Raw genomic sequence first — 16,251 nt, 5'->3', positions numbered from 1 at the left:
TATTGGAAAGTGTAACACATAAATATTCATCATGGGCAAGTGGGACATGCATTTCATCTTGGACTTGCGTTTCAACAGAGCCATGTGTTTCAGAGACATGCAATTGTGACTCCTCTTCCACAGGGGCAGTGTCATGTGTGGTTAGCTTTTTCACTTCTGATAACCATTCATGCACAAGTTTTATGAAACCTTCTAGTATCTTAATCTTTTCTTGAAACCAGTCATTTTTTCTATCAGGTTCCTCTTCAGGCAATGGTAAGGCAATCAATGAGGAATGATTTTCCCTTGCCTCTCCACACAAATGAATCAATTCATCCAAGTGACCTCTTACAGCATTTGCATTTTCATCATTTTCATTTGAATGCATGAGTTGTTTCATTGTGTCCCCCAACCAAAAAGCCCGCCACCTAGCGACAAAATAAAGTAATGCCAACACAAAAATAAAGATGCCTTAAATGGCTCCTACAATATATAAACTATCAGACTGCGTGGTCGGTAGTAGTGGCTTTCAGTAGGCCTTTAAATAAAAAATAAGAATAAGAATTTGACTTATTTTTAACGTTTTAATAACTGAGACCCTTTATGGTCCCCGGGAGCCCTAAAGGTTAAAAAAAAAAAAATCCATATATTTTGTTATGGTTGAAAATGTCAAAATGGCCCCCGCATACTTAAATTTTTCGTGTGCGGCCCTTAGTGGAAAAGTTTGGACACCCTGCTCTAGTGCGACTTATATACCGTATGTTTGTTTCCGTCTTTATTGTGCATTTTCGGCCAGTGCGACTATATACTCTGGAGCGACTTATACTCCGAAAAATACGGTAGTTATTTCATAAGAACCACACTCAACCCTGACCCCAAACTCTAATGACCGCAACTTGGTCCACATTGTCAACTCAAACAACGGAGCATGTTGGAAGTTTGTTTTAATGTAACAAAATGGCACTGAACCATGGAATATGAGGGGGCAATGACATTTGGAGGAATACAATATATAGTAAATCAAGCTGGGGAGTTCAACGAGGACACGACGACACCAACAAAAACTGCACCATGCCAGTCAGCAAGTGACCCGTGTTTTTAATCAGACTATAAATGTACAAAGAGAGGAATGAAGACTTCCGCTGTTATTCATGAATGGACTACGATGAGGGACGCAAACAGAAAGTGAAAACTGCAGCACGGCAACCAGGTGACAACAGGAACGCTACGTTTTGTCCTTTTCCCGGCGACCTGTGCTAAAATAGCCAGGCTGATTTAAAAATGTTTTTGGGGATTTTTTTTTTAGTTGCTAACTTTGCGTAGCATATTGGTACAAACTTGAAAAGTAACAAGTGTAGTTGACCTGATTTCCTGCTGGGGTGAATGGACACGAACTGAAAGTGCACTACGAGGACCGAGTTGCACCTGCTGGCTGCCGCAGTAGTCCGCTACCTTCTAAAGACGGGAATAAAGACGAACGGCTTTTCTTTATACAAGAGTCCTTTTTCCTTCAGACACATTTCACCTTGCGTGAGGCTTCTACTTGTGCTCCTTGGTGGGGGCGAAGTAGAGCTCCATGGGTTTGTTCACCTTCCAGTACTTTTCACTGACCAACTCCAGAGAGAAGGAACCGTTCAGAACCTGTGGAGAGGAATCAAACAGTCTTTCTGCAGGATATTCCCACACATTCAACAACACCCGATTCTACCTGGGGTCGAACCAGTGTTTCCCACACTTCATTTATTTGTGCGGCCCGCCACGAAAGAATTAAAGGCCGCCACAAAAAAATGTTGTTTTTTTATTTTTGTCCTGTCCAGCTTCTCAGGCAAATCATATAGTTGATGTAGATGCCCATATAGGCTGTTCAGATTTACTTGACAAAAGAGAAGTGTAGGATCAAGATTTTTGGAGCTCTTTGTTCAGTGGATCAGATGTTTGATGAAGCTTGTGTCTATCTACCACCACTACTGTTTTCTGTTTATTTGTTACTGACTGTGGCAGGGACACTTCTGCCTCTGTTTCACTTTATGTTGCTGGTAAATAATATGGTTGTAGTAGTAGGCTAAAGTTAAATTATTTAGTATGCACTAAGTAAAGGGGCAGAGCTTTAAGAGACATTTTAGCTTTATATTTTATAAAGATATATTTTTTGTAAGAACCACGATTAATAAATATATTTCAGTGAATAAATTATTGTTCAAATCTGTATATAAATATGTACACAAAGTGTTGTAATTATATTGTAAATGGATGGATGATGGACGTTTAAAACAAAACTGTTATTAATTTGTAAGTATACATTTTTTGAGCCTTTTAGAGAAATCATATCATTGTAGTAAATTATGCAAATTACTCGATGATGTCATGGTGACCACGCCCATAGCCACGCCCCCACCGCCACAGGTATCTTGGCAGTTTATGGGAAACACTGCCTACCCCAAACACACAGGTCAAAAGTGGTAAAGGAATGGCTAAATCAGGTTAGAATTAAGGGTTTAGAATGGCCTTCCCAAAGTCCTGACTTAAACCCCATTGAAAACATGTGGACAATGCTGAAGAAACAAGTCTATGTCAGAAAACCAACAAATTTAGCACAACTCCACCAATTTTGTCGAAAGGAGTGGTCAAAAATTCAAGCAGAAGCTTGTGGATGGCTACCAAAGGCGCCTTATTGCAGTGAAACTTGCCAAGGGACATGTAAGCAAATATTAACATTGCTGTATGTATACTTTTGACCCAGCAGATTTGCTCACATTTTCAGTAGACCCATAATAAATTCATAAAAGAACCAAACTTCATAAATGTTTTTTGTGACCAAACACAAAAAAATAAGAGTTGTAGAAATGATTGGAAACTCTAGACAGCCATGACATTATGTTCTTTACAAGTGTATGTAAACTTTTGACCACGACTGTACATACAGACACACTTGTCTTGAAAGAGTGCAGATTTTTACTCAAATATGTACTTTTGTCAAGGCTAAAACCAATTATCATGTTTACATTGTTTCGTATGGGGAACTCTGCTTCACTATACAACTTTTTGATTTACGAACCCCCGCCACAAGTAAACAAATAATGGGAAAAAAAGTCAGTGTTCAAAAACAAGAAAAAAAAAAAATACAAAAAATGAGGGGTATTTTACTTGAACTAAGCAAAATGATCTGCCAATAGAACAAGAAAATTTGGCTTGTCAAGACTTTCCAAAACAAGTAAAATTAGCCAACCTCAATGAACCCAAAAATACCTTAAAATAAGTATATTCTCACTAATAAGTGCACTTTTCTTGGTAGAAGAAAAAAAAAGAGACGTTTTTGTTCAATATGTTGAAAAATATTCTTAAATGAAGTAAATGCTAGTGCCATTATCTTGACATAATGATATGCGCTCGGCATTACATTTCTTGAAACCAGCAAAACTTATATTAAAAACTGATTTATTGTTCTTAATGGAAAGGCAACAAGGCAACATTCTTGTTACTCTCTGGGTCTACTAGCCGCTCAGGCAAATCATATGGTCTAAAAATGCATTTTTCCATCGATAACATGACATCATCGCGCCAAGTGCGTGCTCTTTCAGTCAATTAGTGCGCATATATACAGCCCAGCCCCCGGCCAAATGGGTTTTAATGTAATTTTGAGAATTTACCTGAATGTGCATGAACTATTTCTGTTCAAAATTGTTTGAAATGTAAATGTTTAAATATTAACTGTCAGTTTTGCCTGTACTGTGCCAACTGTACTACTATATGAGTACCTGTTTTCTATTGTTTCATTGAAATAAAACAGCAAAGTCCATTTGGCTGTCATCTGTTTTAATTATGAGACACAATTGTGTCAAAGTCGTGATTTTTTATTCATGCTTGAAATAAGAAATGATGACTTTAAAAAAGTAGTTTTATACTTGTGAGTGTTGATGACACAGCTTTGCAACAGTTGATATTCTAGTTTTCAAGCATGTTTTACTCAATATAGGTCATCAAATCTCAGCAACAAGCTGTAATATCTTACTGAGATCATTTAGGACCAAAACACTTAAAACAAGTAAAACACTAACATAAAATCTGCTTAGTGAGAAGAAGTATCTTATTAGACAGAAAATAAGCAAATATCACCCTTATTTGAGATTATTGAATCTTACTTAGATTTCAGTTTTTGCAGTGAGCCTTTCCATCAAAATTCTCTGTTGTGGCCAACGTTGTGATTATAAATCTATGCTTTTCCAACTCAGGTTTCCTCCAGCTTCAAAGACTTTAGCCCGTGTTATATTTTTGTTTAAGGTGGTACTGCAATACTAAAGTCCACAGTGCTACAATCCATGTGCGTGTTTATACTCACAGTGAACTGGTTTCCAGCGGTGGTATATAAATGGTGTACTGTTTCTCCGAAGCCGCCTCAACGTTCACAGGATTGGCCTCGGTGTTCTTCGAAGTTCTTCCAGGGCCAATCGGACAGCCAGGTATTTGGACTGGTGGTCCACTGCTTGCATTTCCAGACGTCTTTATGTAGCGGGGCACGAACCTCCACGCTACGAGGACGGACAGAAAATGCGTCATTGTGACATTGCTAACAATTGACATATCTCCTTTACATTCACTTTGCATGTTTTTTGTCAACTGACAGGAAATTTGGTGTGCATCTTTGGGGATGCCCCCCCAAAAAAAGTCCAGCAGTCATTTTGGTTTGAAGGTGCATTTTTCACTGGGCAACCACAAATCACAGACAATATTTGCAAAGGTGAGCATGAACGATGTCCAATAAAAGGTCAATCACAACCAACGTTCCCTCTAAATCAAATCTATGCCACGCACAAAATCAAATAAATAAAACCTTACAATAACAATAGGTTCCTTTGTACCTGTGGGAGTCCTTTATACAGGGTACAGGCGGACCCTAATTATACAGGGTACATGCGGACCCTAATTAAAGCTGCAAGCAGCGATTGACGGGACCGACTTTGACGGCACATAAAATCCAAACCGGAGCAGTAATTAAAACGCTTTCATCAACTTTTAATCAGAAGGGTTCAATCTCTCTCCTGTGCTAGTTTGAAGCCGACAACGCAAACGCGCTCAGAGGAGATAATGTTTAAAAAAAGGTGACTGTTTTTACAAAACTTTTGTTTTGAAGGGGGAATTGCTAACTTCCTGTTGGTTTTTGCTGAAGGATGTCAGTGTATGAATCTAGGTCTAAGTGAGACCTACATAGAGGTTTTTGTTTCATGTCTCTACAACATTCCTACTGGAAGTTACTGGCAGTTTTGTCTGTTTTCTTCCTAGGAGCATTTTGTCTGTTTTCTTCCTAGGGGGCGCTAGAGCGCAATTTTGAGTTTGGGGTTTGGTTTTTTATTAGATCGCAATGTACGCCAGTCCGGATGTGTGTGTCCAGTTTGGTGAGTTTTGAAGCATGTTAAGGGGGTCAAATATAGCTCAAAGAGGCAAAGGTGACTGTTTTTACAAAACTTATGTTTTGAAGGGGGAATTGCAAACTTCCTGTTGATTTTTCCTGAAGGATGTCACTGTATGAAATCTAGGTCTAAGTGAGACTACATAGAGGTTTTTGTTTCATGTCTCTACGACATCCTACTGGAAGTTACAGGCAGTTTTGTCTGAGTTTTCTTCCTAGGAGCAGTTTTGTCTGTGTTTTCTTCCTAGGGGCGCTAGAGCGCAATTTTGAGTTTTGGGTTGTTGTTTTTTTTTATTAGATCGCAATTTATGCCAGTCCTGATGTGTGTGTCCAGTTTTGGTGAGTTTTGAAGCATGTTAAGGGGGTCAAATTATAGCTCAAAGAGGCAAATGTGACTGTTTTTACAAAACTTTTGTTTTGAAGGGGGAATTGCAAACTTCCTGTTGATTTTTGCTGAAGGATGTCAGTGTATGAAATCTAGTTCTAAGTGAGACCTACATAGAGGTTTTTGTTTCATGTCTCTACGACATTCCTACTGGAAGTTACAGGCAGTTTTGTCTGTGTTTTCTTCCTAAGGGGGCGCTAGAGCGCAATTTTGAGTTTTGGGGCTAGGTTTTTTGATTAGATCGCAATTTTTGCCAGTCCTGATGTGTGTGTCAAATATGGTGAGTTTTGAAGCATGTTAGGGGTCAAATTACAGCTCAAAGAGCAGCGGTATAATAATAATAAAACCTTACAAATACAATAGGGTCCTCTGTCCTAAAGGGACATTCGGTCCCTAAAAATAAGCGCATAACAATTTTCGACACGACCACGGACACGACAGAGAAAACAGTTTTCGTCATCATTGTTCAAATATTGTAACGTCTGTCGAGACGCTTTGAGGACATGAATTCCATCCATCACTTTACTGAGCAAAACTCTTTATGGTCGGCCATAAACACATCACCAAAAACAATAGTAAAAAAAAAAAAGATATCTAGCAAAAGTGGTCATTTTCTGCAGTACAAACCAGACCAAAGCAACTTTGTTATATCAACAGCAGCCGCTCGCTCTTTCTCACTTGCGCCAACACCTGCACATATGGCACTTAGCCAGTGATGCGTTTACAGCCACACAAAAAGTCGGACAACTCCAACACCACACATAAAGTGTCATTCCAGGTCGTTACACTATTTATTTACCATCAAATGTGTGCTTATTCTAGTGTCATTTATTAGGAATCTTATTTATAAATATAATCATGAAATGCTGTTAGTATATTAAATAAATACTAATAAAAATGTATATTTTACAAACAGGAAGTTGCAGGAATGTACACATGATCCCCTGCTTACATCTCATTGTGCAACATGTGAATGTTTTAATGAGACTGAATGCAATGTCTGAAAGGGGTACAAATTATTTCCAAAGCAGGACCTCCACCCAAACAAACAATACAAGTACACAGTTCATGAAATAATATTTGTTGTTATTGTCATTGTAAGTGGGCCTAAACACTTCTATTAGAATGGAAATGACTGCTGTCATTTGATTATAATAATAAGAGAATGTTGTCTGTCTATCTGTGTTGGCCCTGTGATGAGGTGGGGACTTGTCCTGGGTGTACACCGCCTTCCGCCCGAATGCAGCTGAGATAGGCTCCAGCGACCCCGAAAGGACAAGCAGTATAAAATGGATGGCTGGATGGATGGAGATTGAACTTGTGATTTAGAGTCCAAGTTTGGGGACAGGTGTGCTGCTGGTGTAGCCACAGTGTGCACGTCTGATGTTGCTCACATGATCTCAGGGAGTTTTTGCGTTTGCTCACACATGAAGAATTAGAGGGAACATTGATCACAACCTTTATGTGCATCACCACAGCACAATGCTGGTTTTGGCAGCCATCTTAGAAGCCTAAAATCAATATGGCTTTAGTCTTTTGACGAAAACGCTTATTCGTTTGTCACTTTCAGTCATTTCTTAATGTGAAGATTTTAGTACACTTCTAGTCTATAAAAGATGATTATATTAGTCTTTTCACAAATTAATTTAGGTCAATAAGTGCTACAAATTGTAATCAAGATTCATAAAACAACCGTTACTCTTAATGCTTGTGCATAATAACCAGATTCCATACCAGAGACAGTATTCCAGAGACAGTATTTTTCGGAGTCAATTTAGACTTGATGCTCGTCAAATCCCAGCATTTTTTTTTTTTTAAACTGGGGATTATGATTAATTCAACTAAACGGGAACACAAGTATGGTGCTGAAAGATATAAACATCCCAGTGAGAGCGGACATTGTACAGTAAGCGATTGTTTTATTAAGTTCGTAGTTAGTATGTCTTGTTTAGCACTTTAGCAATATTGCTACATGAAGCTTCGCGTTTTCCTAAACCTGGATCTGCTTTAGCACACTGCTTCTAAAATGTATCCTCCTTATATTCAGGCTCAAAAATATACCGTATTTTTCGGAATATAAGTCGCACCGGCCGAAAATGCATAATAAAGAAGGAAAAAAACATATATAGGTCGCACTGGAGTATAAGTCGCATTTTTTGGGGGAAAAAAAACCAACACCAAGAATAGACATTTGAAAGGCAATTTAAAATAAATAAAGAATAGTGAACAACAGGCTGAATAAGTGTACGTTATATGAGGCATAAATAACCAACTGAGAACGTGCCTGGTATGTTAACGTAACATATTATGGTAAGAGTCATTCAAATAACTATAACATATAGAACATGCTATACGTTGAGGTGGTGGGTAGGGGGTGGCGGGGGGTGTATATTGTAGCGTCCCGGAAGAGTTAGTGCTGCAAGGGGTCCTGGGTATTTGTTCTGTTGTGTTTATGTTGTGTTACGGTGCGGATGTTCTCCCGAAATGTGTTTGTCATTCTTGTTTGGTGTGGGTTCAGTGTGGCGCATATTTGTAACAGTGTTAAAGTTGTTTATACGGTCACCCTCAGTGTGACCTGTATGGCTGTTGACCATTTATGCCTTGCATTCACTTGTGTGTGTGAAAAGCCGTAGATATTATGTGACTGGGCCGGCACGCAAAGGCAGTGCCTTTAAGGTTTATTGGCGCTCTGTACTTCTCCCTACGTCCGTGTACCACTCCGTACAGCAGCGTTTTAAAAAGTCATACATTTTACTTTTTGAAACAGATACCGATAATTTCCGATATTACATTTTAAAGCATTTATCGGCCGATAATATCGGCAGTCCGATATCGGACATCTCTACTTTGGACCTCCAACGACGATACTTGTAATAAAACAGTTTACGTAAATTCCAGACTATAAGGAGCTACTTTTTTACTACGCTTTGAACCCAGCGGCGTATAAAACGGTGCGGCTAATTTATGGGGTTATTTTTTGTCATAAAGCAAATAGTTTTCATTAAAACACATGCAAAGACACTTAGATGGTGTGTTATTGTTTGTGCTGTGGCGCCATCTTTTGGACACGTTCGCTCACTGGAGGTGTTTCCTGCTGTTTAAAGCTTTGAACCGGAAGAAGAAGTGCCGTTTAGAAGTTTTTTTAGAACACAACTTGAGGGTCCAGACCGGCATCGGATAGATATTGGAATTATGACCGGGTCAGATTTGAGAAAAAAAGAAAGAAAAGGAATAGACATGTCAAAAATTGACAAATCAGATACACGCCAAAAATGTGACTTGACCTGAGGTATGTCCACAGCCTAAAACCGTAGTGTAAAGGTAATGGTGTGTGCATGTGTGTGTGTGTGTGTGTGTGTGTGTTCTGGTAATCCTTACTTAATGGGGACATCGCTCTGTTTACAGTCACCTTTAGGGGACCTCTGACGGTATGGGGACAAAAAACAGGTCCCCTAAAGGGAAACCTTTTTAAATGATAGGCAGATCCATTCTGAAGATGCCTAAGTGAAAAGTGAAACATTTGTTATCCTGGCATTAATAGTACTGTGATTCTGCATGGTATCCATCCTTAGTTAAAACTAATATATTTTTCCAAAAACAAAATCTGGTTTGGTGTTCCTTAGGATGACATTTTCATACAGCATGATTATAAAACATTATTACCTTAAAGCAGGGGTGGGCAATTAATTTTTACCGGGGGCCGCATGAGCAACCCGAGCACTGCTGCAGGGCCACATCGACAATATTTCAATTAAATGTTGCTCAATATTATTTTTGATATATACCGTAAGATAAATAATAATAATAATAATTAATAATAATTAATAATACTTTAATTTAACCTAACTTAACTTTATACCAAAAGCACTGCTTTGGAAATCATTTGTACCCCTTTCAGAGATCACATTTAGCTCCCCTTAAACATCCTCATGTTGCACAATGAAATGTAAGCATAGGATGAAGTGTGCATTCCTGTAACTTTCTCTAGTAACAGCATTCCATGATTAATATAAATAAATTAACATTAATAATAAATGACAGTTAAATAAGCACACGTATGACTGAGGAGTCATAGTGTAACTTTGTGTGGTGTTTGAGTTGTCCGACTTTTTGTGTGGCCATAAACGCACCAGTGGTTTAGTGGTATGCGTGTTGGTGACAGATGACAAGTTGGTTTTGGCCTGGTTTGTACGGCAGAAAATGACTAGTTTTTCGAGATAGAAGTGTTTTACTCATGTTTTTGGTGTGGTTATGGCCGAATATAAACAGTTTTGCTCAATAAAGTGATCGATATAATTCCTGGCCTCGAAGCATCTCGATAGACGTTACAATAATTGAACGGTGTTGACGAACACCGTTAGGGCCGCTTGTTGTCACTGTCACTCAGAGTTGCATTGCAAAATTACACAGAATAAATGTGTTTATTTTGTTTAGAATTCAGATGGGATTTGATTTGGTGCGCGGCATATATTTGCTGTGCACAGAGGACGCTTGAATGGTGCGCAATTACGCAGGCACGCACCTTAGAGGGAACGTTGCTTGGCAGTCCATGTCTTGTTGAAAACACGCCATTTGTCATCAACTTTTCTCTTTTTAGCGTCTCGGGTGTAAACTTGTCGCTGTGCACCTTCACTCACAGGTTACACATGGACATATGCACATAAATAACACTTTTCAAAATAAAAGCAGCACAGTTGTATTGTGCGCACGACAGATGTTTTTCCAACTTTATTTTGTAATTTGTGATTGCAGCTGTTCACATTCACTCACAATCACGCACGCGCATACGTCCACACGGAAGTAATACAAATAACGCTTTTCAAAACAAAAGCAGCACCGTTGTATTGCACACTCGACATAGATACTTTTTAAAATTTATTTTGTAATTTATGATTGGCCTCACGCGGGCCAGACAGGGCCAGATGTGGCCCGCGGGCCGCAGAATGCCCAGGTCTGCCTTAAAGTATGATTGACATTCAGAATTTTCCATCCTTCTATATATGGTAGTTGGAGTTGCAGACAACTTCATTACTGCTAAATAGAAGTTTTCAGTAATGTCACAGAAGATGCAGGATTTGCTTTAACATTTAAGTGGTGAAACTTCCTAGAGGACAGCTGTAGTGCTGTATTCTGAGGACCATGTCATATTTCATTTGAACTTTGTCTTTGTTTTTTTATTTATTTATTTATTTTTTTAAATGGTCCTCAGTAGTCACGTACAAATTTGTGTGAATTATGCAAAATTATTTAAATTTGGTCCCCATGAACCATATTAACTCTTTTTCCCCAGGGTCCCCAGTAAGAATGATCAGCACATTACTTCATCAATCCAGAGATTTAAAGACATGTATGAGCTAACTGGGCAGTGGCCATTTCACCTCTTTTTTTTATGCCTCCACAACCTGTAGAAAGGGTGGTCCCCACAAGTGATGAGCAAAAACTTGGTCCCCATTCCAAATGATAACCAGTGTGTGTGTGAGTGTGTGTGTGAGAGAGACTGAGGTAGACTGGCAACGCAAGCTACATGATTATTACCTGTTTTGACCATCGTCCTTCTCCATCAGTGTGGGATGAGGCCTAAAAACCAGTTCTATTTCGCTGGCACCGCCGTCAATCACAGCGTCGCCTCCTCCGTTCTCTGCGGCGTTGTCCATGTCTAGACCGCTGTCATCGCTGGTCTTGGTGCGCTTTATGCTCGGACCGGCCTCCTGTGGAGAGAGTGAAGAAATAGTTTGTGAGGACAAAAAGGCACAAAATGATGATCTTCTGCTTGTCTGTTACGGGTTTTTTTTTGTTTTGTTTTTTAAATATATATATATATATATATATATATATACACAAACCCCGTTTCCATATGAGTTGGGAAATTGTGTTGGATGTAAATATAATAATACAATGATTTGCAAATCATTTTCAACCCATATTCAGTTGAATATGCTACAAAGACAACATATTTGATGTTCAAACTGATAAACATTTTTTTTTTGTGCAAATAATCATTAACTTTAGAATTTGATGCCAGCAACACGTGACAAAGAAGTTGGGGAAGGTGGCAATAAATACTGATAAAGTTGAGGAATGCTCATCAAACACTTATTTGGAACATCCCACAGGTGAACAGGCAAATTGGGAACAGGTGGGTGCCATGATTGGGTATAAAAGTAGATTCCATGAAATGCTCAGTCATTCACAAACAAGGATGGGGCGAGGGTCACCACTTCGTCAACAAATGCGTGAGCAAATTGTTGAACAGTTTAAGAAAAACCTTTCTCAACCAGCTATTGCAAGGAATTTAGGGATTTCACCATCTACGCTCCGTAATATCAAAGGGTTCAGAGAATCTGGAGAAATCACTGCACGTAAGCAGCTAAGCCCGTGACATTCGATCCCTCAGGCTGTACTGCATCAACAAGCGACATCAGCGTGTAAAGGATATCACCACATGGGCTCAGGAACACTTCAGAAACCCACAGTCAGTAACTACAGTTGGTCGCTAACTCTGTAAGTGCAAGTTAAAACTCTCCTATGCAAGGCAAAAACCGTTTATCAACAACACCCAGAAACGCCGTCGGCTTCGCTGGGCCTGAGCTCATCTAAGATGGACTAATGCAAAGTGGAAAAGTGTTCTGTGGTCTGACGAGTCCACATTTCAAATTGTTTTTGGAAACTGTGGACGTTGTGTCCTCCGGACCAAAGAGGAAAAGAACCATCCGGATTGTTATAGGCGCAAAGTGGAAAAGCCAGCATGTGTGATGGTATGGGGGTGTATTAGTGCCCAAGACATGGGAAACTTACACATCTGTGAAGGCGCCATTAATGCTGAAAGGTACATACAGGTTTTGGAGCAACATATGTTGCCATCCAAGCAACGTTACCATGGACGCCCCTGCTTATTTCAGCAAGACAATGCCAAGCCACGTGTTACATCAACGTGGCTTCATAGTAAAAGAGTGCAGGTACTAGACTGGCCTGCCTGTAGTCCAGACCTGTCTCCCATTGAAAATGTATGGCGCATTATGAAGCCTAAAATACCACAACGGAGACCCCCGGACTGTTGAACAACTTAAGCTGTACATCAAGCAAGAATGGGAAAGAATTCCACCTGAGAAGCTTCAAAAATGTGTCTCCTCAGTTCCCAAACGTTTACTGAGTGTTGTTAAAAGGAAAGGCCATGTAACACAGTGGTGAACATGCCCTTTCCCAACTACTTTGGCACGTGTTGCAGCCATGAAATTCTAAGATAATTATTATTTGCAAAAAAAAAATAAAGTTTATGAGTTTGAACATCAAATATCTTGTCTTTGTAGTGCATTCAATTGAATATGGGTTGAAAAGGATTTGCAAATCATTGTATTCCGTTTATATTTACATCTAACACAATTTCCCAACTTATATGGAAACGGGGTTTGTATATATATATGTATATATATATATATACATATACATATATATATACACATATATATATATATATACATATATATATACACATATACATACACATATATATATATATATACACATATATATATACACATATACAGGTAAAAGCCAGTAAATTAGAATATTTTGAAAAACTTGATTTATTTCAGTAATTGCATTCAAAAGGTGTAACTTGTACATTATATTTATTCATTGCACACAGACGGATGCATTCTAATGTTTATTTCATTTAATTTTGATGATTTGAAGTGGCAACAAATGAAAATCCAAAATTCCGTGTGTCACAAAATTAGAATATTACTTAAGGCTAATACAAAAAAGGGATTTTTAGAAATGTTGGCCAACTGAAAAGTATGAAAATGAAAAATATGAGCATGTACAATACTCAATACTTGGTTGGAGCTCCTTTTGCCTCAATTACTGCGTTAATGCGGCGTGGCATGGGGTCGATGAGTTTCTGGCACTGCTCAGGTGTTATGAGAGCCCAGGTTGCTCTGATAGTGGCCTTCAACTCTTCTGCGTTTTTGGGTCTGGCATTCTGCATCTTCCTTTTCACAATACCCCACAGATTTTCTATGGGGCTAAGGTCAGGGGAGTTGGCGGGCCAATTTAGAACAGAAATACCATGGTCCGTAAACCAGGCACGGGTAGATTTTGCGCTGTGTGCAGGCGCCAAGTCCTGTTGGAACTTGAAATCTCCATCTCCATAGAGCAGGTCAGCAGCAGGAAGCATGAAGTGCTCTAAAACTTGCTGGTAGATGGCTGCGTTGACCCTGGATCTCAGGAAACAGAGTGGACCGACACCAGCAGATGACATGGCACCCCAAACCATCACTGATGGTGGAAACTTTACACTAGACTTCAGGCAACGTGGATCCTGTGCCTCTCCTGTCTTCCTCCAGACTCTGGGACCTCGATTTCCAAAGGAAATGCAAAATTTGCTTTCGTCAGAAAACATGACTTTGGACCACTCAGCAGCAGTCCAGCTCTTTTTTCCAGGGTCAACGCAGCCGTCTACCAGCAAGTTTTAGAGCACTTCATGCTTCCTGCTGCTGACCTGCTCTATGGAGATGGAGATTTCAAGTTCCAACAGGACTTGGCGCCTGCACACAGCGCAAAATCTACCCGTGCCTGGTTTACGGACCATGGTATTTCTGTTCTAAATTGGCCCGCCAACTCCCCTGACCTTAGCCCCATAGAAAATCTGTGGGGTATTGTGAAAAGGAAGATGCAGAATGCCAGACCCAAAAACGCAGAAGAGTTGAAGGCCACTATCAGAGCAACCTGGGCTCTCATAACACCTGAGCAGTGCCAGAAACTCATCGACTCCATGCCACGCCGCATTAACGCAGTAATTAAGGCAAAAGGAGCTCCAACCAAGTATTGAGTATTGTACATGCTCATATTTTTCATTTTCATACTTTTCAGTTGGCCAACATTTCTAAAAATCCCTTTTTTGTATTAGCCTTAAGTAATATTCTAATTTTGTGACACACGGAATTTTGGATTTTCATTTGTTGCCACTTCAAATCATCAAAATTAAATGAAATAAACATTAGAATGCATCAGTCTGTGTGCAATGAATAAATATAATGTACAAGTTACACTTTTTGAATGCAATTACTGAAATAAATCAAGTTTTTCAAAATATTCTAATTTACTTTATTATAGGACATCTCTTATACTACGGAGCGACTTATACTCCGAAAAATACGGTACTCGTACGCTCCTACAACATTGCAATGTCTTAAATATAAAGAGAACATTTACTAAACGGTCGTAAAAAAAAAAGAAGCAAATTGCACGGCGTAAAAATTAAAATGACCTGTGGTAATGAAACGCGGTGTGCTGCCTTACCTGATTGCTGTGGACAGACGCATTGCTGCAGTGAGAAGAGTCTCCGTTGTCCTCCACGCCGCTGCCGTTCTCCACCGTTTGCCTTTTGCCGCGCTGTAATCTGACCACAAAGAAATGGGATTGGTCGAGCCGAGTGTCCGCTAACTTGTTCAGTTCTTCGCGGCACACCAACAACACATATGAACACATGACCATGTAAAAGAGGGGTCGCTAACTTGTTCAGTTCTTCTCGGCACACCAACAACACATATGAACACATGACCATGTAAAAGAGGGGTCGCTAACTTGTTCAGTTCTTCTCGGCACACCAACAACACATATGAACACATGACCATGTAAAAGAGTGGTTGCTAACCAGTGGGCGCGGGGGTCCGACGACATTTGTACATTTAATTTTGATATAAAAAATATTTTTGTCATTCATTGTGACGATTCCGCTCACATGAAAAATAGGCAATTACATTTATCATATACGCATGCGCAGATTCTAGGGTTGGGCGATATGTACAGTACAGGCCAAAAGTTTAGACACCTTCTCATTCAATGCGTTTCCTTTATTTTCATGACTATTTACAAACCCCAAAACAGTGAAGTTGGCACGTTGTGTAAATGGTAAATAAAAACAGAATACAATGATTTGTAAATCCTTTTCAACCTATATTCAATTGAATGGACTGCAAAGGCAAGATACTTAACATTCGAACTGGAAAACCCTGTTATTTTTTGCAAATATTAGCTCATTGGGAATTTGATGCCTGCAACATGTTTCAAAAAAGCTGGCACACAATGAATTTAGGGATTTCACCATCTACGCTCCGTAATATCATCAAAAGGTTCAGAGAATCTGGAGAAATTACTGCACGTAACATTGAATGCCCGTGACCTTGGATCCCTCGGGCAGTACTGCATCAAAATCAGATATTAGTGTGTAAAGGATATCACCACATGGGCTCAAGAATACTTCAGAAAACCACTGTCAGTAACTACAGTACGTCGCTACATCTGAAAGTGCAAGTTAAAACTCTACTATGCAAAGCGAAAGCCATTTATCAACAACACCCAGAAAGAATAATTTCTTGCTTTATCAATGGGGTCCATCAGTCGGGACCATCAGTTGTGAATGATACGGTGTGTGCAAAATGGTGGCCTGTACTGTACGTTTCTTATAATGATCGATATTGAT

General features: G+C 39.4%; 1 protein-coding gene across 1 annotated transcript in view; it reads right to left on the bottom strand.

Moving 5' to 3' along the window:
• Positions 1-1,051: 1,051 nt before the first annotated feature.
• LOC133664713 (E3 ubiquitin-protein ligase RING2-like) overlaps positions 1,052-16,251 on the bottom strand; it is a 38,500-nt gene continuing 23,300 nt past the window's right edge. The window contains 7 exon segments of the mRNA XM_062069559.1: positions 1,052-1,620; positions 4,316-4,338; positions 4,341-4,403; positions 4,406-4,457; positions 4,459-4,505; positions 11,314-11,476; positions 15,069-15,168. Coding sequence (XP_061925543.1) covers positions 1,519-1,620; positions 4,316-4,338; positions 4,341-4,403; positions 4,406-4,457; positions 4,459-4,505; positions 11,314-11,476; positions 15,069-15,168 — 550 coding nt within the window. The 3' untranslated portion in view covers positions 1,052-1,518.

The sequence above is a fragment of the Entelurus aequoreus genome, linkage group LG14 (genome assembly GCF_033978785.1).
Source record: "Entelurus aequoreus isolate RoL-2023_Sb linkage group LG14, RoL_Eaeq_v1.1, whole genome shotgun sequence".
Taxonomy (NCBI): Eukaryota; Metazoa; Chordata; class Actinopteri; order Syngnathiformes; family Syngnathidae; genus Entelurus; species Entelurus aequoreus.
This window is presented reverse-complemented; position numbering and strand designations above follow the sequence as displayed.